Consider the following 24,952-nt stretch of genomic DNA (forward strand, 5'->3'; position numbering starts at 1 on the left):
ATAGCTTTAGTAAGCGCTATTAGGTTAAACCAGCCTCTAATAATTATAGAATTCTTATATAAGGCCCTCTGCTAGTTATATTTAATTAAATCGCGTTTTAAGGCTAGGTGTCCGGTTAATAAAGTTCCTTAGCTATTTCTAGCTAACCTGGCTAGCGCCGCGCTTAGTAAGTAGTATATTTGCTATATCGCGTATAGTATTAAAAGTGGGCGCAAACCTACGCGTATTTAGGTCTAGTATATATCTAATAATTACCTCTTTTTTAGTTGCAGTAAGTTTCTTTAAATTAGGCTTATAATCGCGTTATACAGGCTTTCCGGCGCGTTAGTCGCGTAGTATAGATTTAGGGACATTATATAGTAATATAGTATACCGTGTACTAGGAATCTATATAGAATTAATAGATAAAATAGTAAGGAAAAGGTCTTTTTTATTATATAGTAATAGATTTATTATTAGTAGAGCTATTATAGTTAATAGAGGTCGTATTGTAAAAAGTTAAAAAGTGCGCGACTTGCTTACCTGCGCGGCTTGCTTACCACCTACGTTAGTATATATTATACTAACTTATTTTTTATATACTTATATTTATATATAATTTTTTCTATTAGTTTCCGGAGTTTAAGGAAATAGAATATTCTTGCAATTCTTTCCTATATTTTTTCTACTTCCTAGTGCCTATACACCGGTATACTATAGAACTTTTTAATAAGCTTTTTTTATAGGGTTTTAGGTATAAATATCTTATTCTATAAATATCTTATTCTATAATATAATAATACCGTTTTAGATTTCCCTTTACTTTTAATTTACAGGTTTAAGGCGCATGCTTTACTAGTTATAACCTGCTAAATCCCGGCTTTCCTAATTATTTTTCTATACTGCCTTAATTTGTTCTTTCTACCTATTATCCTTAGACCGGTAAGTAGCTACTGCTTGCGTATAGTTAAATTTAAAGGTTTCTAGACTTTTCTTCCTAAATATAGATTACCTGGCTTTTCCAGCTCCTTTTATATAGTCCGGCCTTTAGCTTAATATATTTATATAAGCGTCTTTAGATCCTTTTTAGTATATAATCCTAAAGTTAAAGGTTTTTAGTTTCTCTAACTATTTTACTTATCTTCTATTTAACTCCTTAGTTATAGTAAAGTATATTAGATTTTTATAGTCTATATATACCTATATTATATATACTGCTTTTTTAAGGTAAACTTTCTACTAGCTAAATACTTCTACTATAGCTAGCAGTTCCTTATTATAGATATTATAGTTTAGCTTAGCTAGGCTTAGCTTTTATAAGTAGAATGCTATAAGGTGCAACTTCCTTTATTTATCTAGTTAGTTAAGCATCGCTCCTAATACTTTATCTAATATATTACTTCTAATATACTTTATAAGCGAGCGGGCCACCTAAGTAAGCGGGCTACCCTATTACTAAAACGCGATATAAAATATAAATTGCTTTACAACGCTAATAGATATTAACTTAATATAACTTGCAGTCTAATCTATAATAATTTCCTTATCTTTTTAATATATATAAGCGTTATATTCTATCTTACCGCAGCGCCTACAGCACGCTTACTACTATATACTTCCACCTGGGCGCCTTCTATTTTAACGCATTTCGCCCTTAATTTGTTTATTAGCTTCCTTTTAAGTAATTATTTCAGAGCCCTATACCTTTATTAGGACTTCTTACCTCTAAATTTGCTTTTTTTTGCGCTCTCTACGCTTTATAGCGGCCTTATTTACCTTTTAAAGGCTTATAACCTAATCGCGTAATAATATAGCCCTATATATCTATACTTTAGCGCCTTTAATAGGTAAATTAAGCGACTTAAGAATTGTAGTAGAAGAGCTATTTTAATATATTTAAATATAATTATAAATTAATGCTAATTAAGAGCCTAGCTTAAAAGTATTACTTAGTGTTTTTAATTCCTATTAAGCCTCTATAGCGGCAGGCAACAGCGTATAAAGTATAATATTAAGCTTTAAAAGTACTGCCTCTAGATTAAGCGGTATAAGGCCAGCGCCTTAAAAGCTTATACAGATATTGCTTTTTATAAATAATTTGTTAAATACTGCTCTAAAAGCTGGTAGGAACTTAAGCTTTATAATATAGTTGATGTAGTTGCGTACTAGATTCTTAATTTGGCGACCGTACGCTTTTTTTAACGGCGTAAAACAGCCTATATTAAGCGGCTGTAATAGATATAAAGCGTGCGGCGGCATATATAGCATAATAATATTATTCTTCTTATAAAGCTTTTTAAATTTAAGTAAGTTATAGCTTTTATAGCCGTCTAAAATAAGCAGGTAATATATACCTATAGTGCGGTCCTTTATATATATATTAAAATATTGCAGCTATATAATACTAAGCTTATTTATTGTCCAGCTATTATTATTTACTACTATAGCCTAGTCTAGCAGTATATTGCTGCCCTTATACTATATAGAGAGGTAGTACTTACCCGTAAGGATAATAAACAGCGGGATTACCTACCTATAAGCGTTAATAGCCTTAATTACAGTAGCCTACTTATAATTGCCTAGTTATATAGCTTTTAGTTAATTTTATTTTTCGGAGCCTGTAATAACTACTCCTATTAAAATAACACCTATCTAGAAGCCGGTTTTATTAAAGTTATAGAAGTTATTATCTATAATACTGTACTTCGCCTTTATATTATATATAAGCTTAAACCACAGCGTAATAATTCTTAGATCTTTATATAGAGCTTTCTAGTAGTTATACTTTTAATTAAACTGTGTTTAAAGCTTATTAGTCCGCTTAACAAAGTTATATAGCCAATTCTTGCCAACCTAGCCGGCACCGCGCTTATCTAGCAGCTTATTAGATATATTTTATACAGCACTTAACCGCGGTACAAATCCTCTTAAATCTAGGTTAATTATATATTAAATAATAACTAATTCCTCTAGCTTTATAAGCTTCTTTAAATTGGGCTCGCAATCGCGTTAGGAGGTTGTTCCGGCGCGTTGTTATTAAAGCGTGCTTCTAGGGACTTTAAAGGTTATTACAGTTTATCGCTCGCTTTAAATTTGGTTTTTATTAATTGCTAAGATAGCTAGGTATATTAGGCCTTTGCTTTAGACTAGTTGCGCGTTATATTATTAAGGTATAATAGTTAAAAGTTAACAGAGCGCGTTTTAGTAATAGAGTGGCCTGCTTACTTAGGTGGCCCGCTTGCTTATAGAGTACGTTATATTAAAATTAAACTATTTAAAATACAGAATATTATTAGCCTAGTAAATTATAAGCTTAGGCTATTTAATAGAATAAAAATACACCCGGTTTTCTATATATTACTACTAGAACCCGTACTACTTAATACTAAGCTAGAAAATAATATTAAGGTTAATAATAATAATAAATATATAGTTAAGCAAATCCTAGATTCCTAATAAAATAGTTAGGGAAAAAAGTACCTAATTAAGTAGAAAGGATATAGCACTTCTAAAAATATATAGGAACCGGTTAAAAGTTTAGTAAACTATTAGGAACTCCTGTAGCAGTTTTACTGCTAGAATTTAGAATAGCCTAGAATAATAGCAATATTACGCTAGCTAGCTAGAAAGGATCTAATAGATTAAAGAACCCGGCAGAACTAGATACCTTAAAGGAAAGCGAGGCTTCCCTCTTAATATACTTTTATTCTTTCTGCTTAGCCTTTTTTTTAATTATCTTCCTTAAGCTTTTCTAGAGTTTTAAAGCCGTAATATATTATCTCTTCTCTATACTTATATAGTAATTCCTTTTAGAAATCTAGGTAATTAAGCTTTACTATAGCTGTCTTTAGAACTGTATAAATTTCTAACTTTTTATAATAAAGTTTATCCTTTTTATAAAACAGTTTTTACCCTATAAGGATTAGTAAAAAAACAGATATATATAATAGTAGACTATACTAACTTATAGGTAGATACTAAAATGCCGGCGATATTATAGTTTAATTATTGCGCCCGAACGTAGGCCGTATAATAATTAGAGTTAAATATAGAAACTATACAGAATAAACCCTAAAACTTGCACTAGGAATAAGGTATAACTTTTAAACTAAATATATTAATATAATCTATAAGTATAAAACAGCTTTTTTATTTCTTAGCTTTTAAAGTATTAGATATTATAAAAAAAGAAATAAAATAGCATAACAACAGCCTAATAAGTAGGGCATCGCCAGCTATTTATCTAAGACCCTACTATAGAAATACTTTTAGGCCGAAAGCTTTAAAAGGGGGAATAAGTATTATAACCTATAATATAAACTATCTAAGCGCAGAGGTACTTATAGAGATAAGTAGATAGATTAAGTTAATTATATAGGACTAGGTTATAGAACTAAAAGGGTTATATATAGAATATATAGGGATTCTAGATTCCCCTATAAACTACTAGTAGATAAAAATAATCTAAAAATAGAGTATTATAAAGGCAAGGCTATATAAAAGCTTAAGGCTATAAGCTAGAAAAGCGCTTAAAAAGCTTAAGGATATAAGCTAAATAAGTAATAGGTTTCTTAGAATAAAGCTTTTATATATAAAAACGCTCCTTTATATAAATAGGAACCTTATATTTAACTTAAGACTTTAATACTACCTATTAGAAGTAATAACCCTGTCTTATACCTAAGATTAATCTTACCTTACCTTTTAAAGACTATTATATCCTAATAATAACTTAACCTATACCCTGCCTTAGTATATAGCACTTAGAAGGTATAGAAGAGATAACCTATTTATACTAGCAGGATAGCTATTACAGCAAAATATTGCATATTTATATTAAACGCAATCCTTTCTCTAAGCCTATACCTACTTTTCTACCTTAAACGCCCTTTATATATATATCCGCATAAGATTATAAGCGCTTTAAGCTCTTAGTTAAGCCCTCTATAGAGCCTGTTAACAACTTCTACACTAAGTATATATAAACCGCCCCTCTTGCAGCTAGCTAGGTGCGCGCCGGCGTATTACTAGACAATTTTCTCGCTGTTAATAATATAATTGTATAGTGGAATAATTAATATTATACTTAGCCGGACCTTGCCCGCTTTATATTAGACGTCCTTGCCGTACCGCCAATAAGCGATAAATGTAAGAGGCTATTCAGCAGCGCATCTATATTGCTGGATAAGCGTAGGAGACGCCTTGGAATAGATATAATTGAGGCAAATGAGTGCCTACGGTTATCCTACGGCCCTCAGCCTACGGATGCATTTGATGATGCAGAGCACGCCGCGTCGCTTAGTGCATCGCGAGTATTACCAGCCTCGTTGGCCGAGCAGGCGGAGAAGCGATTGAGGGCATCACAACGCGAGGAAGCAAACGCCATGGCCGACGACGGCGACAACGAGGCGCTGTCGGAGCAGGAACTACGTGAGGCCGAAGAGGAGGCTATATTAGAGGGCCCTGCACCACCTACTAATGTTGTAGATGCAGATAAGGATAATATAGTGTTGAGTGATGGCTCGGGATCGCAATTTAGGTAGTAGGTTTGGTCACTTCTCACCCTCAACTTAGCCCACGCTAAGCTACTTTAGGCAATATACTCGGCTTCAACACCTTACAAATCACTAGCGTGGAGCCCCTGTAGCTCCTGGAGCTCCATAGCGATTCCGCTGGGTTGGAGTGGATTTGAGGCCAAACCCAACCCGCTCCAGTCCAGTTCCTTCACTGACAGCTGGCAGGCTGCCCAGGTGCCATTGCCACTTCCTAACCGCCGCATACACCGTTAAGCTAAAATAAGAATAGAAGAATATCCTACAGCCTCAGCACTTGGAAACTTATAAGAGTTCGTTACAAATACTGCTTTAGAAAGTCCGTTAAGGAGATATCACTTTCATACTCTCACATCCCTCCCCTCGGGTCTTCACTATCCCTTCCATTTTCGATCCCTCGTATTCTCTCCATTGTCAAGAGATCTAAGAGCATGAGGGCTGATCTATTAGCCTACAATGGCAGAGGCTTTTCTTTTGGAGTCCAAGAAGTCTGTGCTAGCATTAATCAGACCCTGAATTGCAACGTTTCATTTATGGACAACTCGGATATCGCAGCGAAGTTTAGCGGCCATAGTAAGATCAAGACAGACGCGGGCATTGCGGGCCTTGGAGTAAGTCTTCCCACAATTCCTTCGCTGCCAGCTAGCCTTTTAAACTAGGGTCCTAACTCTACTCGTCGCGATTAGATTTACATCGCGCTACTTGTCCAAGTCTTCGGAATTCTCTTCCTAGCTATTATCTTCGCCTTATGGGATATTCGAGGCCAAAACAGACGTTCGCACTATCAGCTGCTCTTTGCCTTCTCAGACATACTCACAATTCAAGACGTCGTATACATACTCAACTGTATCCTGACTGGGAATTGTGACTTGACGACCTATCACTACTTCGTTGCGCTGGACTCCTTACTTATCTTCTGCTCCACCATGGTGCTATTCTTCGTTACCTCAAGACATCACTACTGGCAAACCCTCAGGGGGGCGGTCCGATTCTTGGCCACTCTCACCGTCTTCTGCATACTCAGCATCTTCATAGGTTACGAGACATTCAGACATTGGACAAGCGCTCTCCCGGACTGAAAGGCCCCAACACTCAGTAATAACGACAGTACCCTCCTTACTCCCCGTATCTTGTTTCCTAGACCCCGATTTGATCAGCCGCGCGGAATTCAGAAATCCATATGCCTCGAACTAAACCACGACCGACACTCAGCTAGAGCGAATAGGACAACCTGTTAAAACTTGCACGCTTCCCGAAATCTGGATATTTTGGATCTTGACTCTGTGTTTCGTTCTAGGAGCGACGACGTGCTCCTGCCTGGCTTCGCGTCCGCTTAAAAACCAGCAATCAGAGAAATCAAGGAAGTATTGGCCGATCATGTGGCTTACCCTCGCAGTTTGCATCGTCACCGACGTATTCTGTGCATGGTATATCGGAAGTCTTAGAAGGTGGGCCAGCAAATCGGGATGGCTGGAAAACGGCGAGGAGGGTGAGATGTCTCCTTTCAGCCAGCTGATGGCTGTCTTGATATTAGTGGGTTTTGCCTTCGCTTTGATCGACCATGTACCACTCAGAGGGGTCAAGAGATATGTGACTATTGCTAAACGTCGCGGTTACGCAAGGGTTTGGCTTCCGCAAATCTGGGAGATGCGCGTATGAAATTCTTTCTTTACTTTTTCTATTTTGTGTCACCACTTTTGGATTTCTTTGTTCTTGTCCTTCTCTGTTCATCTTACCATCAATTTTCTTTTGCCTTCCGTGTGCGTATTTGATGTTTTTTCATGGCCTATTCAGCTTGGCCATAGCTCAGGTTGAACCACGAGCAGCTCAATTACCTAAACGGGAAAGTAAAATGCTACTGCACAGATTTCGGTGTTGTACTATATGCTATAGAACGAATGGATAAACCAAAAGATGATCAAGCCGATTTCCAGTAGCTGCATTATCCTAATAAGCCTGATTTTCTACGATCCTCACACCCCTTTCCCCCGCAAGCACCAACTGCACCCTCCCATCATTATCAACCACCTTGACCAGATGCTGCAACGCCTCCAACGTCTGAATCCCCGCAGACGTATTCTTGAAAACTCCCTTCTCCTTCCCGAGTGTCTCCGACCCCAGTGCTAGGACCTCTGTACTCGTGTGCCAGCTGCTCGAAGTCACGCGCCCATATCGGACACTATAAACGCCACCCAAACAGAAAGCGAAAGCACGACGTACGCGAGTAAGATGGCGGTGGAGAAGAACGTGCCCGCCGGCGAGCGGATATAACAGTATGCGTAGCCCTGCACGTCGGTGTCCATGTGCATTTTTAAATACCGGGATTGCTGTGCGGGTGGGATATCGTATGCATTGGTGCCGTGGTCGAACGCGCGCTTAGGACCAAGATACGCCACCAATTAGGGGTGTAGCTGTCCGTGGCAGTGTTGAAGCCTTTGACTATGCCTTGCACCGCAGCGTGGGGATCCGTCCGCGCCATGCCGCTTGCGATGAGGAAGGAGAGGGTGGCCTCGATCTGGAATGGGAATGCGGATCAGTTGTTGGTTGTTGGGTCCCAAGGCCCGATGGTAGTCATCATTTTCTCAAAGATGGTGGTGTTTAGGCCTTGAATGGTTGGGTTGAGGTCGTTGAGCCAGCTTGTTTGGAGGAAGGCTCGCAGGCTGGTAGGTGAGAGGTTCTTGAGGGGATTGTGGTCAAGAGTTACTGTGATTTCGCTTGTGCTAGAGTACCTCCCTGTCATGTATTCAACAGCGATAGAGCATCCAACTGCGATGAGATCGGCTGAAGGAGTTTTGGAGAGCGTGACGAGAGCTGCTGCGTTATAGCCGCCTGAAATGTCAAGATCGGAGATGTTTTGTGCACAGACCCAGTTGCTGCTGCCATCAGTCCAGTGCACTGTCGACCGGGTGTTGGTCGCGGAGTCGTTTTTGACCCAGGCTTCTATCGCTTCGTTACCGCATTGCGCCGTTGAATCGTAAGGCAAGTAGTCCAAATTGACCTGTGGGAAAGGGACACAAGCCCGGGTCGTGCCAGAATCGACCCTTGGACTAATACTCTACATTCGAGTGATCCTAGAGCCGCGAACGCCCTCCCGCGGACCCGGAAGCGTAAGCCCAAAAGGAGCTAGCTATATATAGAACATGTACTACTCTAGCATGTGGCATTTGCACAAGCGAGCTCTTCTCAATTGGCGGATTGTGGATCCCGGAAGGCTGGAGGCTGAAGTATGGCTTCAAGGTAAACTTTTTCGCAGGTATTGAGATCGAATCGTAAGGTGCAAGAGGACTGGGCACCCGCCAAGGTAACTCAGACGTGATTCTTGGCTGGTCCGAGAAGTAGTAAACCCGTAACCAGTCGCCTATGGATTCCCAGCCTGCAGACGGGCAATAGTCGTTTCCAACATAGTTGCACGCGAGGGTTGGAAGTGTACTTATATTGAAAATTGGAGGGGAAAGCCGGTCCATGGTTATATTGAGCCAGATATTTGTGCCTCCTGCTGGCCAGTAGTCTAGCTGAGGTACAAGCAGTGTCTCCAGAGCACTCGCCTCACGTAGCTGGAATATGCACTTGGCCGCGCCCCTTGTAGATCTGGAGGATAGTGTCGAGAACACTTCATCATACTTCTATAAATCCTCGTAATTTTTTGGTGCATGCTTTGGACGCTTGTCTCATCCACAGGAAACTCCTTGTGCAACACTTCCCGTTCCTCAACCAAAGCCTACCCACGACCACCTCAGAAATGGCTTCTTATCCCACGGACATACTCCAGCTTTTCGCCTTAGAACCGCATGCTCCGGACTTGTGGTAGATGTCCCGACTTTATGTTTCCTCTCTATCTCCGCCCGGCCCTGTCATCCATGAAACACCACAGTGAGCCGTTCCCCGCTCGGCTTGGTCCACAAAATGGTGCAATCCCGTGATGCTATTCTACGGGCAGCATGTGCGTTGACTTAACTCAACAACTTTTTGATGAAGCGTACCTTAAATCTTTGCGTTCCTGCGCTACTAGTCTAAAGTACCAACCGCTGCTTGGCTAGCAAACTGTAGACTTGTAGAGCCCTTCTATTTTTAATATTGGGTAGCATATCCTTGCTCAAACGATTTGCGCCTTGCACTATTGTAATTGGTTCGCTCGGCTTATCGTCAGTGTGATTGGTTCCCTCAGGTTTAGTAGCGGCACATCAACCTCAACTGGGCAGACCGCGCGTCGTAACCTTTTCTAAGTCGCCACCCTTCGCTTATAACTTGCTGTTCTCCTCACAAGACTGTATGATTTTTCTTCACATTATCTAATCGAACGCCTTGTAATCCATTGTTGAAAGCATAATGGGTAGCACCATTTCACAGATCTTCCCGCCGAAGCCTAAGTTCACGGAGAAAAATCTCCCGAGCCTCGAAGGAAATGTGAGTCCACCTGCCTTGTGGAACTGAAATCAGAACCCAGATTGGGAGCTGACTCCCCCGCTTCACAGGTCTATATCGTCACAGGCTCAAACACAGGAGTGGGCAAAGAGCTCGCTCAAATGCTGTATTTGAAGAACGCCAAAGTCTACATAGCAGCGCGATCCCAAGAAAAAGCAGAAGCAGCCATCAAGGACATAAAGAAAGCCGCACCAAATTCAGAAGGCTTACTAGTCTTCCTGCACTTAGATCTCAATGACTTAACCACGATCAAAGCTTCAGTCGACGAGTTCCTGGCCGCCGAGACCAGGCTTCACGTTCTCTTCAACAACGCAGGAATCATGTCGCCGGCGGCGGACTCGCCCAAAACTGCTCAAGGTTATGAAATCCACTTGGGCGTGAACTGTGTCGGTACCTTCCTTTTCACGAAACTTCTTACTCCAATCCTCGTCGCGAGCGCAAAGACCGAGGCCCCGGGGATCGTCCGTGTGGTTTGGGTATCATCTAGCGGAACAGAAATAGCTGGCGTGAAATCGCTCGGACTGAACCTCGACAATCTAGACTATCACATCCCAGCGGAAGGCATGATCAAATATGCGTTGAGTAAAGCGGGGAATTGGCTCCACGGCGTCGAGTTCGCGAAGAGATACCAAGCCGACGGCGTTGTGAGCATCCCGCTGAATCCTGGGAACCTAGCATCAGACCTTTATCGGCAACATGGACGGTTGTTCTCGATTTTCGTGGCGATGATAACATACCCTCCGATTAACGGTGCCTGGACGGAATTGTATGCTGGGTTGTCGCCAGAGATTACGCTGGCAAACAGTGGAAGCTGGGGTAAGTGCTCACTACCATTGTTTGCGACATTGACGCCAAGGAGCACGGTTCGCTGACTAGCTTTCAACCCCTAGTCGTACCTTGGGGTCGCATCTTACCGATTCGAAAAGACCTGGTTGCTGCAACGAAGAGTGAGGCGGAGGGCGGGAACGGAAACGCGGCGAAGTTCTGGGATTGGACGGAGGAGCAGATCAAGCCGTACCTTTCATCTCAGAAGTGAGTGAGGAAGTCGGGAACCAAGATGTGCGGAGCGTGTGTGCTAGTAATGATATTCAAGGACTATGGATGGCGGAATTTTAAAGTTACACATTTAATTCAAGCTTTTGGTAATCTCTTGGAGTACCCCTGATACTATGGTGATCCTAAATAGCTCGCTTGATCCAAGAACATGACTGCCAGAGTCTGCAGAGCTAGAGCCTACCGCCAACATGCTGATTTGCTCTTTCATTAGTACGCGAGGCTAAAAGACGACTGTGCGCTCTATGAATAGAGTTAGTATTTGTCATTAGCGATGATCAAGAATGTACCTCATTCGGCTTTCTCGCGATGTTTCGACGTTTGTTGATTGGCTGAATTGGAGTGACGAATGATGATTGTGGAGAATTAGTCGACGCCAAAAAGACAGCGCAGGGTTTCATTTGTCGTCATACAGCGTTGAAACAGCTATCTAGAGTAGAATGATGTATGGGGAATAGACGAGGCTGAAAACAAGGTTCACTGGGCAATCCGAGAGCACACAAGAGCGCTCAAAGTTAGTTTCAAACGGCAGAGAACAGTCGTAACGTATACAAGACTAGATATGCTCACTCAATAACTCTATTATCTTCATATGGAGAACGAACTTAGACTATCTATGTTTCTAGGAGACTTTTACGTGGCGAATTGTTTGTGGGAGGAGCTAATCTGCGTGCCCTAGAACCTTGGGTGTTCAGTGATTGTCAACTGCGCTTTGGAGTGCTTTAAGGAATCAAGCTGTAGCAAGTAAGCACAAGATATGTCATGATTGAGGTGTGATTACTTTACCAGATTATTCAAACCCGACTCCATACTGCCGACATGCTTTCTGCTTCCCATTGATGCTAGGAGATCCATCTAAAGAAGCCCTTCTTATTCCCGTAAGAGTTAAGGAAATCCATTAGGAGGTCCGCAATCACGGGTTGTTACCTCACCCATCTGAGGTCTGGAGATGTATACCGACCAGGCTCGCCACTATCCAGTGTCAAGCGACCATACCATCCACCTTCAATGTCCCGAATCAGAGTTTCCAAATGCTCGATTTTCGGCTTTAACACTTTTTCCCACGCTTCCGCTGTGTAATGTCGAGCGTGCTGTGATATACCTTTCAGTTCATCATAATCTGGCGCCCACTCCTCTTCATTCCACCATGATGGGTACATCGCTGCAAAGCGACCTTCCTCTGTTTGGCGCCAAAGACGTATCAGCTCCGTCCGCAGAAGCTTTATCCGCTCCCTAGGGTGAATATCAGCAAAGCGCACTTGACCCTTCGTTGTTGTTGGACCTGCGGTGGCGGAACGTGCTGCTGCGGAGGAGTCAATGGCTGCTGCGGAGGAGTCAATGGCTGCTGCACCTGCTGATACGGAGGCTGGACCACATCTTGCGATGCGACTGGTTGCTGCTATACGTGTTGTGGCTGTTGCCCTTGCTGAGGCGGAGGCTGTCCAATTTCTTGCGACGCATCTGATACATAGTGGACCGGCTGCTGCTGTACGGGCCGTGGCTGGCACATGTATTGACGCGGAACTTGAGCCGTTTTTAGTGGTGGAGTCAGTTGACGCTCGACGGACTGGCACCGAGCCTTCGCAATCATGGCGCGAGTACTGAGAACATTCGCTCGGACGAGATCTTGTGATTGGTCAATCTGTCCTTGGGCCTGCCGCCGACAGGTGGAGAGAAAAGACAGAAGGCGTTCTACGTTTCGTGGGACTGGTCTCCGTGGTGGCACGAATGCAAACGCCCCAGAGCAACTAGGTGGAGGAGCGGCCGCACTGCGCTGAGCAGCGTGGCTATGAGCCTGCTGAAAGGTCACATTTGGCGTCAAATGTGGTCCTAGTCCCTCTAGAGGGAGAGACAACTGTCCGGGGTAGACAGGATGTGGTAGATATCGAGAAGTATTTGCTAACAGACCAGCCGTTATTGGAGCTAGAGGCTGTCTAGTAGTTTGAGCAAAAGAGGCTTTGGGTAGAGCTAGATGGCCTGCAAGAGTAGCATCGGGAGCGGCAGCGTTTGGCTGCCGTACTTGAACTGGAGTTGGAGACCGAGTCGAAATCACCACAGCCTCTACAGGAGTAGCATTAGGAGCGGCAGCATTTGGCTGTGGTACTTGCATTGGAGTTGGCGACCGAGATGGAATCGCCACAACTTCTCCAAAAGCAGCAGGAGGAATGGCAGCATTTGGCTGGGGCTGGGGTACTCGCACTAGAGCTGACGACCGATATGGGATTTCCACAAGCTGGCTGCTCATGCGTCGTTGATGGCACTGGTTGCATGAGCCCACCATCCAACGTTCTTGCCCCTTCTCTTGACGAGTGAAATCGATGCGAGGTCGCTTCTCGCACTTATACACTTCCTCAGGTTCCGGCGGTCTGTCAGGTGGTAGTCCCGCTTCCCCGCGCTGTCTCCGCACCTGTACTCTCGCACGTCGTCTTGCTTGGATCTGTAATCGTTTCGAGTCTTGAAGCACTCTTGGGGATTGGCGCGTATGTTCACTGTTAGGTGGCGTGTGAGACGCAGCTGGGTCTAGGTGGCCATCCTCAGAGTGGCTATCATCCTGGTGGCTATCCTCTCCACGGAGGCCCTCTGAGTGGCTCTCTTCCGCTTGGCTCTTTCCTCGACGGCCATGCTTCATCAATGCTGTCCGCGCATTCTTTGCCTTTCCCTTCAGTTTTTGCTTCTCAAGCTGAATCCGCCGACGAACCTCCCTACGATGCTTATTGACTTGTTTCGCACATTGGTTACATTCTGGGTGTTCGAGACCCTTTCGCCTGAACTCACGTCGAGGCTTACTGACACCGCATTGTCCGCAATTCCTGTCAGAGCGTTCATTCCGCGACTGACGAACTGCTCTCAGTGCTGCTCGTCGAGGTTGGGGTGTTTCCGGAGGGTTTCCAACGCTATCTACATGGCTGGAAATGGGAGGAACAACCTGCTCGGGTGTGGCTCCCGGGGTAAATGAAGACAGGCGTGCGAGAGAATTGGCGGTATTGGCGAAGGACGGAGGTTCTCCAGGCAGTTGGGCTGAAACACCAGGTTCTGTATTGCCTTGGCCTGACTTGGGCTCCACTGATTGGGGTTGACCTCCAGGTCTACGTCTCGGGCCGGACTCTGGGGGTTGGGGCTTTTCGTTGTACTGCTGGTTCCAGCAGGGATTGCAAGTGGAGAATGTTTCCCCATTTCGCGAAAAATCGGAATGCGGCCGGTGCCATCGACAATGCCTGCAGAAGGGCCACGACTCCGGTTCTGATACAGGGGTGGCACTTGTGGATGTCGAATCTGACATGACGGTGGTGTGTGTGGTTGTCGAAGGGGGGTGTGCATTCGTAGTGTTGTTGTCATCAGTGCGAGCGGCGCTATAAATACTTGGGCGGCTCGTAGATTTTGTTTTGCTCACCACTCGCCCCTAACTGTGGTGAATGCAATGGGTCGCAGTGAATACTGTTGGAGAGTAGTAGACGCTTGTCCAGCGTGGTGATCACGAACTTGTATCTAGCTCGTTTATTGTTAGTGAAAAGATCAAGAGGGGGGAGTTTCATACCTGGAGGAGCCTAACACCTGATGTCACGACGACAACCTTAAACGTATCTAGACCTCTGCCCTCACGGCAGCTTTGTTTTGCTTAGGACGAAGTCTTGTCGAGGGAACCTAGGTATTGTGCGACCGTTCTATGCAATAAGGGCATCGTAAACGTAATCTACTGAGGGGTTTGACTGGCAGTGATTGCCTCCTCTCAGGTAAAGACTTCGATATGGGACTGGGCATTTCCTCCTATTTTCGAAATCTTAGTTAAAGTCCCCAACGGCATTATTAGGGCTGGACACAGCAGTAGCACATAAGTCGGTACACTCGTTTTTGCCATAACACTCGAACTCTTTTCTAAGTTTCGATATGTCGAATACCCGACACTGCGGTCAGATGATCTTTTTCAAGTGCTGGATTACAGGCTATTACGTGCTGTCTACAAATGACCAACTTGTCCGAATATCTTTCGATACGCCAGGACACTTCGGACAGCGACAACTGAATGTACACAGACTTTGGTCTAGAAAGTATACCTTCTGGGCTACCTGGCGCAATCCTGATCCACTTCTACCCATCAAGCTGCGTTTCGGCGAGGGCTGGTGAATTGCGGCGGGCATTCTAGCTTCGACAAGAGTTTGGTGTGAAGGCGGATATAGTCACTGGATGATCATATGTATTAGAGGCTCTGATAGGGATGAAGTGATGTCAAGAGTCGGGGACGATGGTAAGTGGACGGGATAAGGTTTGGGCGACGACGCGATGTAAGGGACTAGGACTCGCACGTGACATTGAAAATCAATCCTTACTTTAGGGATTAAAAATACGGCGAGGTGAGTATGATGCTCTGATAGGCATCTTTGATTCTGTGCTATGGATGAAAAAATGGTCTTAGTCCGTAGGGTCGATGATTTTGATGCAGGCACGTGACTTAGGGACTTGATATGGCGTACATTGAGGAAGTCGAGCTAAAGCGTACTCGAGACGGCTTCAAAAGGTCTGGAAATAGCCAAGTTTGTATCTTCCGTAAAAAATTGACATGAAGGGCGCCACTGCTCTTTTAAATCGTTCCCACAGCCGTTGATGTCGAAATAATCTCCTCCGCTCGATAGCACTTCCTGACGTATCATGACGATGATACCGGCATGTCCCATGCCGCTTGCCACCGTAAACCTGATTAATGCGAAGGAGCGAAGCAGGCAGCCCACTGAAGTATGGCAAAGGAACGTCTTCGTTGCCTTCTTTTCATCTAGCTCGTTTTGCTTCCACGGAGCCTCGTATCCCTCCATACTTCGGCCCTTTCATCCAGCTCGCGTTGCATGATGTTTTCTCTAGGGCTGCAGCACTTCTCGTCGTCTTCTTCCTTAGCGCCATATCTCGACTTCGGTGAGCTTCAGCCAAGGTACGCAGCTCCACAGGCTGAGTATCTGTCATCGGCAGATGAGGCGTTGCGAACACGCTATCGTCTGGAGATTGTGGAACTGTAGCAAACAACCAGGGCATATTCGAGAAGGGCATCTAAGTTTGGGTCAAGCGGATGGGAGATCGAAACTTTCCCACATATCGAGACATTCTAGTACCTGGTTACTGCCTAATAACTGATGAGACTCCGCTGTGTTGGTAGTCATCTCGACACATAGGCTACGTGAGAGATGGCCATCTCCCACAGCTTCAAGCCGCCGAGGACTGGGCCGACGCTTCCGACAACCTCCCCAGAACCGTCAAGCAGACGGCAATAGATCTCGCTGTACTTCCAGCGTTCTTGATGTTTCTCGACGAATGCGACACCAAATTCCAAACACGGTTCTGGGATATTACATTGATGAGTATCGAGATGTACCTCCAACATCTGGTCGAGGGCCTCATTGCTGAGAAGATCACCACGAAAATTGTTGCAACATTGCCTGAGGGTCAGTCATGTTTGATCGTAAACCACACAGCTGAGGTGATGTATGCTAGCAGGTTGATGACGGAGAGCAACCCAAGCCTGTTCCTGAAGGGATATCTGGAGAATGTGATGGCAAAGTACAATGCACGAGAAACTTGAGGATAAGAGGGTATTCAAGAAAAACCACAGTGATTACTAGGGAAAGATGGTCGACTAGATGTCTAAACCCGCTAGGGTATATCATATTGGAATGGAGTCTGCGAGCCGGAGAGCGCGGTGGATACCTAGACGGCGGACGAAGGCGGGCCGTTTCGTGGCGGTCGACAGATCGCCTAGAATATTTGCTCTTAATTTCCTTTCATTAGCAACATTTATTGCTGGCATGCGACGACTCTTGATCTGCTTTGCGGACTTTCCCTACAAAGGTGAATTTGTGAGCGGGTGCCAGGGGAAGCTCTAGGGATACTTCGCAGGGCTCAATGCAGCACGATATCACCACGGGGCTCCTTACAAATAGGGAGTTACTAGATCAATGCTTTAAGATGTATGAACTGCTAACGTTAGTGATTATGTACTTGAAGGCCGTGACGTTAGTTAATAAAATACGGAATGCTGAATAATCGCGGAGCTTGTAACTAACTAGTTACAAAGTAACATCCCATTTTCATACAGGTCGTGAACTTCAACGCCGCGTCTCTCTACCTACATCATCACTTTTCTTCGCTAGCGAAGCCTCGATGCGCCACTCTCTGGATGCGCGCCATTCATAGCCCCCTCCTTCGAAAGTCCGTCTGTTCAACATGGCATCTTCGACCGCTTCTCGCTGCGCAATGGCTCTGCTCCCTCCATCGCGATCATGTCCGCGGCTTCAGCCTCTACAAGCTCTCCCGGGCGAAAACAACACTCGGAACGCACGGTGTCAAAGCATACACGCCCTTCCGGCCGCCTCAGCTGTCTGAAGACATGACTGTCCTCCTATCCGACAAGCGCAAAGGACAGACACAGACAGGCGAGCAGCAAAAACCAGACTCCCTATTGAAGCTTGGGGACACACTCACCGTGTCCAAACTCGATGAAACGATCACCCCGGGCTCGTTTCTGCTGCCAAAGGAAACTAACTCGGGTTGGTCAACCTGCTGGCAGACGCCTGATCCCAACCTTACATCGCTACAATACGAGCTGCGCGAGCTCGAGCCTGCCAAGCCGACGAAACCGAAGAAGAGGACACAGGCATATGCAGAAATACAGCTCCAGTTCACGTCACCGGTCTCGTATTACCATACTCGCCTACGCGCCGCCGCCCTGTTCCTCGAGCAAAATCGAATCGTCGAGATCCACGTCCGCGTCCCGAACCAAGCCCTTGGGAAGTCCGTCGGAAAAGACAACAACACCAGAAACGATGCCGCATTTGAATGGTTCTGGAGCACCAGACCCCATCTCTGGCCTAGCATCATGCTGAAAGCGATGCCGAAGGGGACATACTTCAAGATCAATCCGTATATTGGGAGGAATGAGGTCGCCTGGGTCTTCGCATGTTCACGTCCAGAGGAAGGTGACGGAAAAGCATCGTCGCCGCGATCGAATTCCACGATAAAGGTCGAGAAGATGCGACAGAAACAAGAAGCGCTGGACATGGAGGGCAAAGGAGTACCTGCAGCACCCGAGCGAAAGGCGATCATAAGGGTAATCAAAAAGCGGATGAGGGATGGAGAAGAGCTCACCGAAGCAGATATCCCCTTGTGGTACAAGGCCACATGGAGGTCAGGGATGAAACGCCGAGCACAAAAACGTGAAAAGATGGAAGCGCGCATCATAAAGAAGCTCAAAACGTTGGAGGAGAGAGAAAATCGGATGGACGCATCGAAAAGCGTCAAGGATGCGAATGTGGACAGAGCGGGAGTGGGACTATCGCGGAATGAGACAGGTCAAGGACAAGAACCCCTGGTGAGGTTCACGAAGGAGGACAAGACGGCAACTAAGGGCGTGCAGGGGATTCAGAATGGCGAAAAGGAGATTGAGGCAGTACGTATTGCGGCGGAGAGGCTGCACAAGGGAGTGACTGAGGAGAGGAAGATGGCAATGAAGAGCGTAAAGGTGATCCAGGATGGCGAAAAGGAGATTGAGGCGTTGCGTATTGCGGCGGAGAGGCTGCGTAAGGGGGCGACGAAGGTGAATGGAAGTCACACGCCCTAGACAGCTTGAGGGAAGGTCCAAACTACTGATATACTATCTCATCTCCTCTCATGAAGCGATATCAAGCAAATCGATACCCGCGGAATCAGATCAACTGCGAAATGCTTTAAACTTTACCATACCAGCCATCTTCCGTACCCCCTTCGGTCATCTAAGCATGGAAAGAGCACGTACTGAGGTTGTATCACTGATTCTATCTTGCACCAAAACATTTCTCACCAGAATGAGGGTTTGCAGGAAATCAGATGACGAAATCGATTCAATCCGATGCACACGCCTAGACGAGAGGCGTTATGACAGCCCACATGGTACGAAATCCTAATCAGGAAGAGAGCCTTTGCGTTATAGACTAGAGGTAGGTGCGTCACATGAGTCGCGTTGCGCTTTACCATGATTTGTCAGTGTGGCGTCCCGTGAAAACGCAGATATCGCGCGCCGCCTGGTCATCTAGACTAAGAAAATCAGAAGCAACTCGAGTTAATACTCTCCAATCATCATCATCTAGAAGAGTATTGCATGTAAGACTGAAAGTACATTGAACACTAGAGAAACGCAGAAGAGACCAGCGACGTATTTTCCTTGTATAATTCCCTAGCCATCCCGCCGAATCCGAAACGTCTTCGTCTTCTCAGCGACCACGACCCTGCTAACGTCCAGGACGGTAGACGCATTCACTCTCACAGACCTCGAGCAGTAGTAGTCATTCTCCGCCATCCTCCTACGTATGGGGCCACGCACCCTAGAATTTCGCCCGAATCTGCCCCAGAAGTCTCGATCAGCTCATCTATCCCTCTGCGTATATCCAGCTCCGTGCTCCTATGAAGTGCTCAGCCTCCTCTTCGAAAGCACTCCCTCGTCAAGATTGTACCCTTCATAAGAAAGCAGCGGGCATTTTTGCATTGATTACAACTACGATACAATCCCTTCTATCTAGACGTACATATAACAGTACTCATTCCCGACCGTCAGCATCGCATGCCCAATTGGCAAATCCCCTCCTGCCGGCGCGCCCATCCTCATCACGCTCTCTAGCGTTGCGTCCTCACTCGGCGGCACATTCGCTACTGTCACCGTCCCATCCAACGCGCCCCTTCGCCCTCCGATATCCTGTCCCTGCCAGATCGTCCACAGTCGATCAATCTGGGCATGGTGCAGGAAGAACAGTGGCTCGTTAGGCGAGCTGTACGTGTCGCCACCGTCGCCACCGAGGAAGTTGTGTCCGCTGATGTGTACGCCTGTGGGATGCTCCAGCTGTGGCCGGAACTCGACGATGGACCTCGTCCGCAAGAGCGAAGCGATGGCCTCGTATGTCATGTTGCCTGTGACGGAGGGTTGATGGAAGTCGCGCTTTAGACAGCGGGGGTTGTACTGGGTTCCGAACTTGTTGTTTGGGATATCGTTGTACGATGGAGACACAGGACCGAGATGGAGTGTCATATCTGCAAACGGGCCGTCCTTGACGCAGCCGCCCCCTGTGCCCGTGACGCGTGGAACAGTGACGCCTGGGGCTGGGAGCCCAACCAAGGGTGAGGTTGCGTTTAGGTGATGTGGGATGTATTTGCCGTTTGATCCAAATGCGGCGGGACCGGGACCGAAAACGGGGCTCGAAGTCAGGTTATTGGAGTGCCGCGCCCAATCCCAGTAGGGAAGGTATCCACTGTACCCGCACTCGTTTCGTAGAGCTTGCTCCCAGGACCAGATGAATTGCCGATGCCAGGGGAGCAGCAGGCCGGAGAGGTGGATGAAGTTGGTGACGTTGATGTGGGCGTAGACAAAGTCGTCAAGACGGTTGCGGGCGCCAGGGGCGAGGGAAGAAGGCGTGAGAGAGGGGAGAGTAGTCATGCATTTGACGGCGGAGATATAGGAGAGACGTTCCGGGGTCGAGAGGTCATCCCAGGGCCGGCGGACTACGACATTTGATGTTGTGCAGGTGGAGTAAGGATCGTGATGGAGGAAGGACTGCGTGTTCGACTCGTAAGTCTTTTGGAAGTCCGAGACGACAGATTCGACGTTTGAGGACGTGGCTTTGGAAGTGGGCTTGGGGCTGGGTCTGGATGACGAAAAGAGCTTTTGAAAGGCAGAGACGAGGAACGAGGAGTGTGCGGACTCGCAAACCAGTGCTGGCGCTGCCGATGAAAATCCTAGGAAACAGAAAAGCGTCCCAATGATGCTATAACGAAGAACCAGCATCTTAGGTAGATAACGAATCGCAAGCCTGAAAGTATTGAACTAGCATGTAGATACTGGGTCCCGGAACGGACTCTGGGATGAAATCATTCGAAACATGAGGGCGCGAGAAGAAGTGTCTTAGAGCTTATATGAGGTCAAGCATTACCGGCTTCATCTGAGCCTGCGGGCTTCTCAATGGAGTCGCAAAGTGTGCTAGTATACTAGACTTCCAGATGGAGTAATAGCCGGACTACTCCTAGAAACATTCACGAGTGTCGCTATAAAGGCAAGAGTTCAGTAGATCGGCGCTCAGACTCTCCAATTGGTCCATCGGTGCCCGAGACGGTGGATATCCCGGGCATAGATGGCTTTACTCGATTCGCTCCTCTGTGGGGTTTTTATTATGGAAGCATTACTAACGGGCTCCGTAGATTGCTTGTGGGAGGTGAAGCTGACCTGTGTGTATGAGCGTATCACGTGCGAATTGATGTACAAGAGGAGAGGCGGAGGCGAAACTGCGTGATCTCGAGGGGCAATGTAGCTCCCGATGGTTCGCAGAGTTCATATGAACTCAACTAATGGATTGCCTAGACCATGAAACTGCTCGTAAAGTTTGTTGGGTCTATATTCCGAAAGACGAAATGACCTACGCGGTGGTGCTTATCACGTAGTTCCCAGGCAATAATACATGTTCCGGCAGGACTGCAATCTCGACCAATAGATCCAAGCCCACAGAAAGATCCCGAAGTATTCCATCCATACTGATGGATAAACAGGGTCATATCATCTTCGAAAGCTCGGACTAGTCCCGTGCGAGCGTGTTTGGCAGCGCCTTCGTTAGCCGTGATGCTTCCAAATTCACAGAATTCGCGCTCTCCTGCTGCCCATCTAACAAACCTTCACCGACCGCCGCATTGCGGCTACGCTTTCGAATGAAGCCTTCTTGCTTGGATGCTATTACCGTCGGTGTGCTGTTTGACGGAGTACGTATTCTTAGCCAGCTAGCCTACGGAGTATGGTACGGTTAGCTCGGCTACCTTGATATAGAACACGGTTCCTATACTTAGCCCTCACAGTTCTACGGTACGGCTACGTAAGCCTCCACACACACAGGGTATATATACGGCGTACGTAGCCTAGATAGATGCTCATCCAATACATCACTTACCTCGTTCAATGCATTGTTTCACCTCCATCCTCACTGTTCTCCAACCTCTAGCTAACCTCTCGTGATGCGCTCACCGAACATCAGCTCCCAGCTCTATCAACTTTTGACGCAGCAAGCTTAGCGAACCCACCTCCGAAATGCTAGACGGGTAGCGAGTTCTAGCGCTCGGGCGAGAGAGGCGTGCGTTGTTCGGCGTACTCCCTTCCATTCTACTCGCTCATCTCCAGCACCATCTCTCTCGTCACGAAAACCATTACGATCAATCGATTCTATGTCTTCTCATACTCCCGCCGCCATGGATGCAGAGAATCAATATCTAGACAGCCACCCACTGACGTTAGCTCAGCCTGAAACTGGCATGCAGCGCGTAGCTCGAATGGCGGGAGAATTGCGTCGAAGCAAACGTCAAGCGCGCGAACTTGCAAGAGCTGCAGATCCTGATCACCAAGCTCGGATCCTCGCAAAGCGCGCTCAGAGCTTCGACCCGGAGCGTCAACGCATTAAGGAGGCCCGTAAAGCCCGCCAGCGTGAAAGAGCAAAGGATCCCCAGCGCGCGAAAAGTAAGGCTATGAAAAAGGTCTACCGCAGCGAAGCAAAAGAAGCGCCCAAGAATCGCATACGAGTTTCATGAAGGCATCATCGGTGTCGGTCTACAAAAGCGCAAGTTTGCTGGTCAAATCATCGACACCGCGGAAGACTCCATCAACCAATCTCTCTTATACGAGAGCTTGCCGCCGTCGCAGCGAACCGAGATCCTCTTCTGGACTTGGTTCCGTCCACAACAAAATGCCACGTCCTGGCGTCATGGGCACTGCTATCGTCCGACAGAACCCAATCAACTACAACTTCCTCGCAACTGAGTTTCCCCTCGGCTACAATGTCGGGGAGTCTGCGGACGCTGAGATCTTTGCCATCACTGCTGCGTTGGGAATGGCTTTGGACTTGGTGCAGCAGGGATTGAGAGCCCCAGTCGTCATAACGTCCCTCGCTACAGGTCGAGAAACACCCCGCGCCGAGAAATATAAGGGGTACTTCAACTTCAAGCAACTTAAAACTGCGTACATGTTCAGATTCGCGCCAAGTCTATATAAGTTATACGCTATAGCTAGTCCTTAACATTGATTAGCCTTTCTTTTGAAAAATTACGTCCTGCATCGTCGCCTGCGTCCTCATTTAGAGAGAGCCTTAATTTCTAGCGAAACAGACTTCCATTCCTATAGAACCACTATTAAGCTCTTACTATTCTACAATACCTATAAACAGGGTTATCTAAGCCAAAGAATCTTCCTATAATACTTGAAAATCACTATTAGCCTTATATATATTATAGGGCGCATTTTCACACAAGATTGCCATCCCTATCGGTACTTCCAACCCTAGCGATTTCCAATCTCGGCTAGTTTAGGCTAATTCTATATTACTTACATTAAGATTACGATGTAATTTACAAGTTATATAACATGCTAAGCTTGTAGCTTCTGGTTAGTTATGTATATAGCTGTGCTTAACGCCCAAAATTAAGAGAGACTTAGCTCGGCAAGTTATAGCAACTGCCAGCCTTACTCCGCCACGCCCAATATGCAGCCACGCCCAGCCCTCTTTTATACTATTGTTCTGCGATATATTCTTCTATCTTCTAGTCTCCTATAAAGGCACCCACCTTGACAATAATAACCGCGGCTCTCGACAGCGCCAACTCCTACCCTTTACGCGTGGATGAACAGCGGTGCCTATATTAATCATTTGCGTTTAGCCCCCCTATCTCAGCTTACTGCTAACCTATCGACCCTCCTCACGTTGCGATGCGGCTCCTCCAGCGCGGTGATAAAAACAAGCTTAGCTTCACTAAGGACCTAGTCGGCGACAACGAAGTCCCGCCTTACGCAATACTCTCGCATACCTAGTAAGAGGGTTAAGAGGTGACCTTTAATAACTGGATAAATGGCCGCACGAAGAGCAAGGCAGGCTATAACAAGATCCTGTTCTGCGCACAGCAGGCTGAGCGCGACGGGTTATACTATTTTTAGGTAGACACCTGCTGCATTAATAAGGCAGACCACGTTAAGCTTTAGAATACAATTAACTCTATATTTCGCTGGTACTAGAATACAGCTAAGTGCTACGTCTATCTGTCGGACGTGTTAATAACAAAGCGGAAAGCTTGCAGCAGCAGAAGCTTTTAATTTTCCTGGGAGCCAGCTTTTCGAGTGAGCCGATGGTTCAGGCGGGGTTGGACCCTATAAAAGCTCCTCGCGCCGCGTTCTATCACGTTCTTCTTAGAAAAGGGCAAACCTCTAGGTAATAAGCAAAGTCTAGAGCAGTAGATCTATAAAATAACAGGCATCGCTATTAAAGCCCTCTAAGGCATGTCTCTGCTTAGCTTTAGCATTAATAAGCAACTACTATAGGCAAAGAACCGTTAAACAACACGCAAAGAGGATAAAGCATACTATCTACTTAGTATTTTTGGCATCTTTATACCACTTATCTATAGTAAAGGAGAAGATAACGCATTTAGACAGCTCCGAGACAAGATTAATAAAGCTACGGATAATCTTCCAGCACAATACCTTTCTAGGTTGCCAACTGCCGAAGGCGCTTTCTTTAACTCCCGTATAGAAGAACATAACTTAATATACCTCCCGAATATATATACTAAGTTACTGCGTTATATATATAGCTGGGCAAACGATAAAAACAGCAAACTAATATTCTGGCTAAATAGCGCGGCAGGCACAGAAAAGTCTACAATTGCGCGTACTATTGCGCGGGCCTTCGCCGACTAATAATAACTAGGAGCCAGCTTCTTCTTTAAGAGAGGCGAGGGGAAGCGCAGCAACGCTACTTAATTCTTTACTATAATTGCTATATAGCTAGCTTGTCGTGTATTAGAGTTAGGACCTGGAATTAAGAAGGCGATTAAAGCTAATCCAGCTATATATAAGAAGACTCTAAAGGATTAATTTAAAAAGCTAATCCTCCGTCCACTTTTAGAAGTAGTATATTCACCAG

General features: G+C 46.0%; 7 protein-coding genes across 7 annotated transcripts; 5 read left to right on the forward strand and 2 right to left on the reverse strand.

The window, feature by feature from the left end:
* Window positions 1-5,363: 5,363 nt before the first annotated feature.
* On the forward strand, window positions 5,364-6,610 carry BDZ99DRAFT_519260 (uncharacterized protein; the record flags this gene model as incomplete). Its single annotated transcript, XM_033725389.1, has 3 exons — window positions 5,364-5,462; window positions 6,041-6,142; window positions 6,218-6,610. The coding sequence occupies 3 exons, from the start codon at window positions 5,364-5,366 to the stop codon at window positions 6,608-6,610; spliced, it is 594 nt and encodes a 197-aa protein (XP_033577531.1).
* A 1,454-nt stretch (window positions 6,611-8,064) lies between these two features.
* Window positions 8,065-8,995, reverse strand: BDZ99DRAFT_519261 (uncharacterized protein; the record flags this gene model as incomplete). The annotated part of the gene is made up of 2 exons (XM_033725390.1): window positions 8,065-8,529; window positions 8,678-8,995. 2 exons carry the CDS (start codon window positions 8,993-8,995, stop codon window positions 8,065-8,067), a joined length of 783 nt encoding a protein of 260 aa, XP_033577532.1.
* An 807-nt stretch (window positions 8,996-9,802) lies between these two features.
* Window positions 9,803-11,090, forward strand: BDZ99DRAFT_441093 (NAD(P)-binding protein). Its single transcript, XM_033717746.1, has 3 exons — window positions 9,803-9,935; window positions 10,004-10,769; window positions 10,844-11,090. Exons 1-3 carry the CDS (start codon window positions 9,858-9,860, stop codon window positions 10,987-10,989), a joined length of 990 nt encoding a protein of 329 aa, XP_033577533.1. The 5' UTR covers window positions 9,803-9,857; the 3' UTR covers window positions 10,990-11,090.
* Window positions 11,091-17,163: 6,073 nt separating this feature from the next.
* On the forward strand, window positions 17,164-18,603 carry BDZ99DRAFT_475490 (uncharacterized protein; the record flags this gene model as incomplete). The annotated part of the gene is made up of 1 exon (XM_033721987.1): window positions 17,164-18,603. One exon carries the CDS (start codon window positions 17,164-17,166, stop codon window positions 18,601-18,603), a length of 1,440 nt encoding a protein of 479 aa, XP_033577534.1.
* Window positions 18,604-19,533: 930 nt separating this feature from the next.
* BDZ99DRAFT_487503 (Di-copper centre-containing protein) lies at window positions 19,534-20,793 on the reverse strand (the record flags this gene model as incomplete). Its single annotated transcript, XM_033722835.1, has 2 exons — window positions 19,534-20,562; window positions 20,719-20,793. 2 exons carry the CDS (start codon window positions 20,791-20,793, stop codon window positions 19,534-19,536), a joined length of 1,104 nt encoding a protein of 367 aa, XP_033577535.1.
* A 1,442-nt stretch (window positions 20,794-22,235) lies between these two features.
* On the forward strand, window positions 22,236-22,571 carry BDZ99DRAFT_475492 (uncharacterized protein; the record flags this gene model as incomplete). The annotated part of the gene is made up of 1 exon (XM_033721988.1): window positions 22,236-22,571. One exon carries the CDS (start codon window positions 22,236-22,238, stop codon window positions 22,569-22,571), a length of 336 nt encoding a protein of 111 aa, XP_033577536.1.
* A 155-nt stretch (window positions 22,572-22,726) lies between these two features.
* Window positions 22,727-23,056, forward strand: BDZ99DRAFT_519268 (uncharacterized protein; the record flags this gene model as incomplete). The annotated part of the gene is made up of 1 exon (XM_033725391.1): window positions 22,727-23,056. The coding sequence occupies one exon, from the start codon at window positions 22,727-22,729 to the stop codon at window positions 23,054-23,056; it is 330 nt and encodes a 109-aa protein (XP_033577537.1).
* Between the last annotated feature and the right edge of the window lie 1,896 nt (window positions 23,057-24,952).

Source organism: Mytilinidion resinicola, assembly GCF_010093595.1.
Source record: "Mytilinidion resinicola strain CBS 304.34 unplaced genomic scaffold BDZ99scaffold_8, whole genome shotgun sequence".
In the NCBI taxonomy this organism is placed as follows: domain Eukaryota; kingdom Fungi; phylum Ascomycota; class Dothideomycetes; order Mytilinidiales; family Mytilinidiaceae; genus Mytilinidion; species Mytilinidion resinicola.

Excerpts from the sequence above, each read along its gene's own strand:
- BDZ99DRAFT_441093 (XM_033717746.1), top strand. The coding sequence starts at position 9,858 with ATGGGTAGCACCATTTCACAGATCTTCCCGCCGAAGCCTAAGTTCACG. Across the intron at positions 9,936-10,003 it reads TCCCGAGCCTCGAAGGAAAT|GTCTATATCGTCACAGGCTC; the intron begins GTGAGTCCACCT and ends CCCGCTTCACAG. Across the intron at positions 10,770-10,843 it reads GGCAAACAGTGGAAGCTGGG|TCGTACCTTGGGGTCGCATC; the intron begins GTAAGTGCTCAC and ends TTCAACCCCTAG.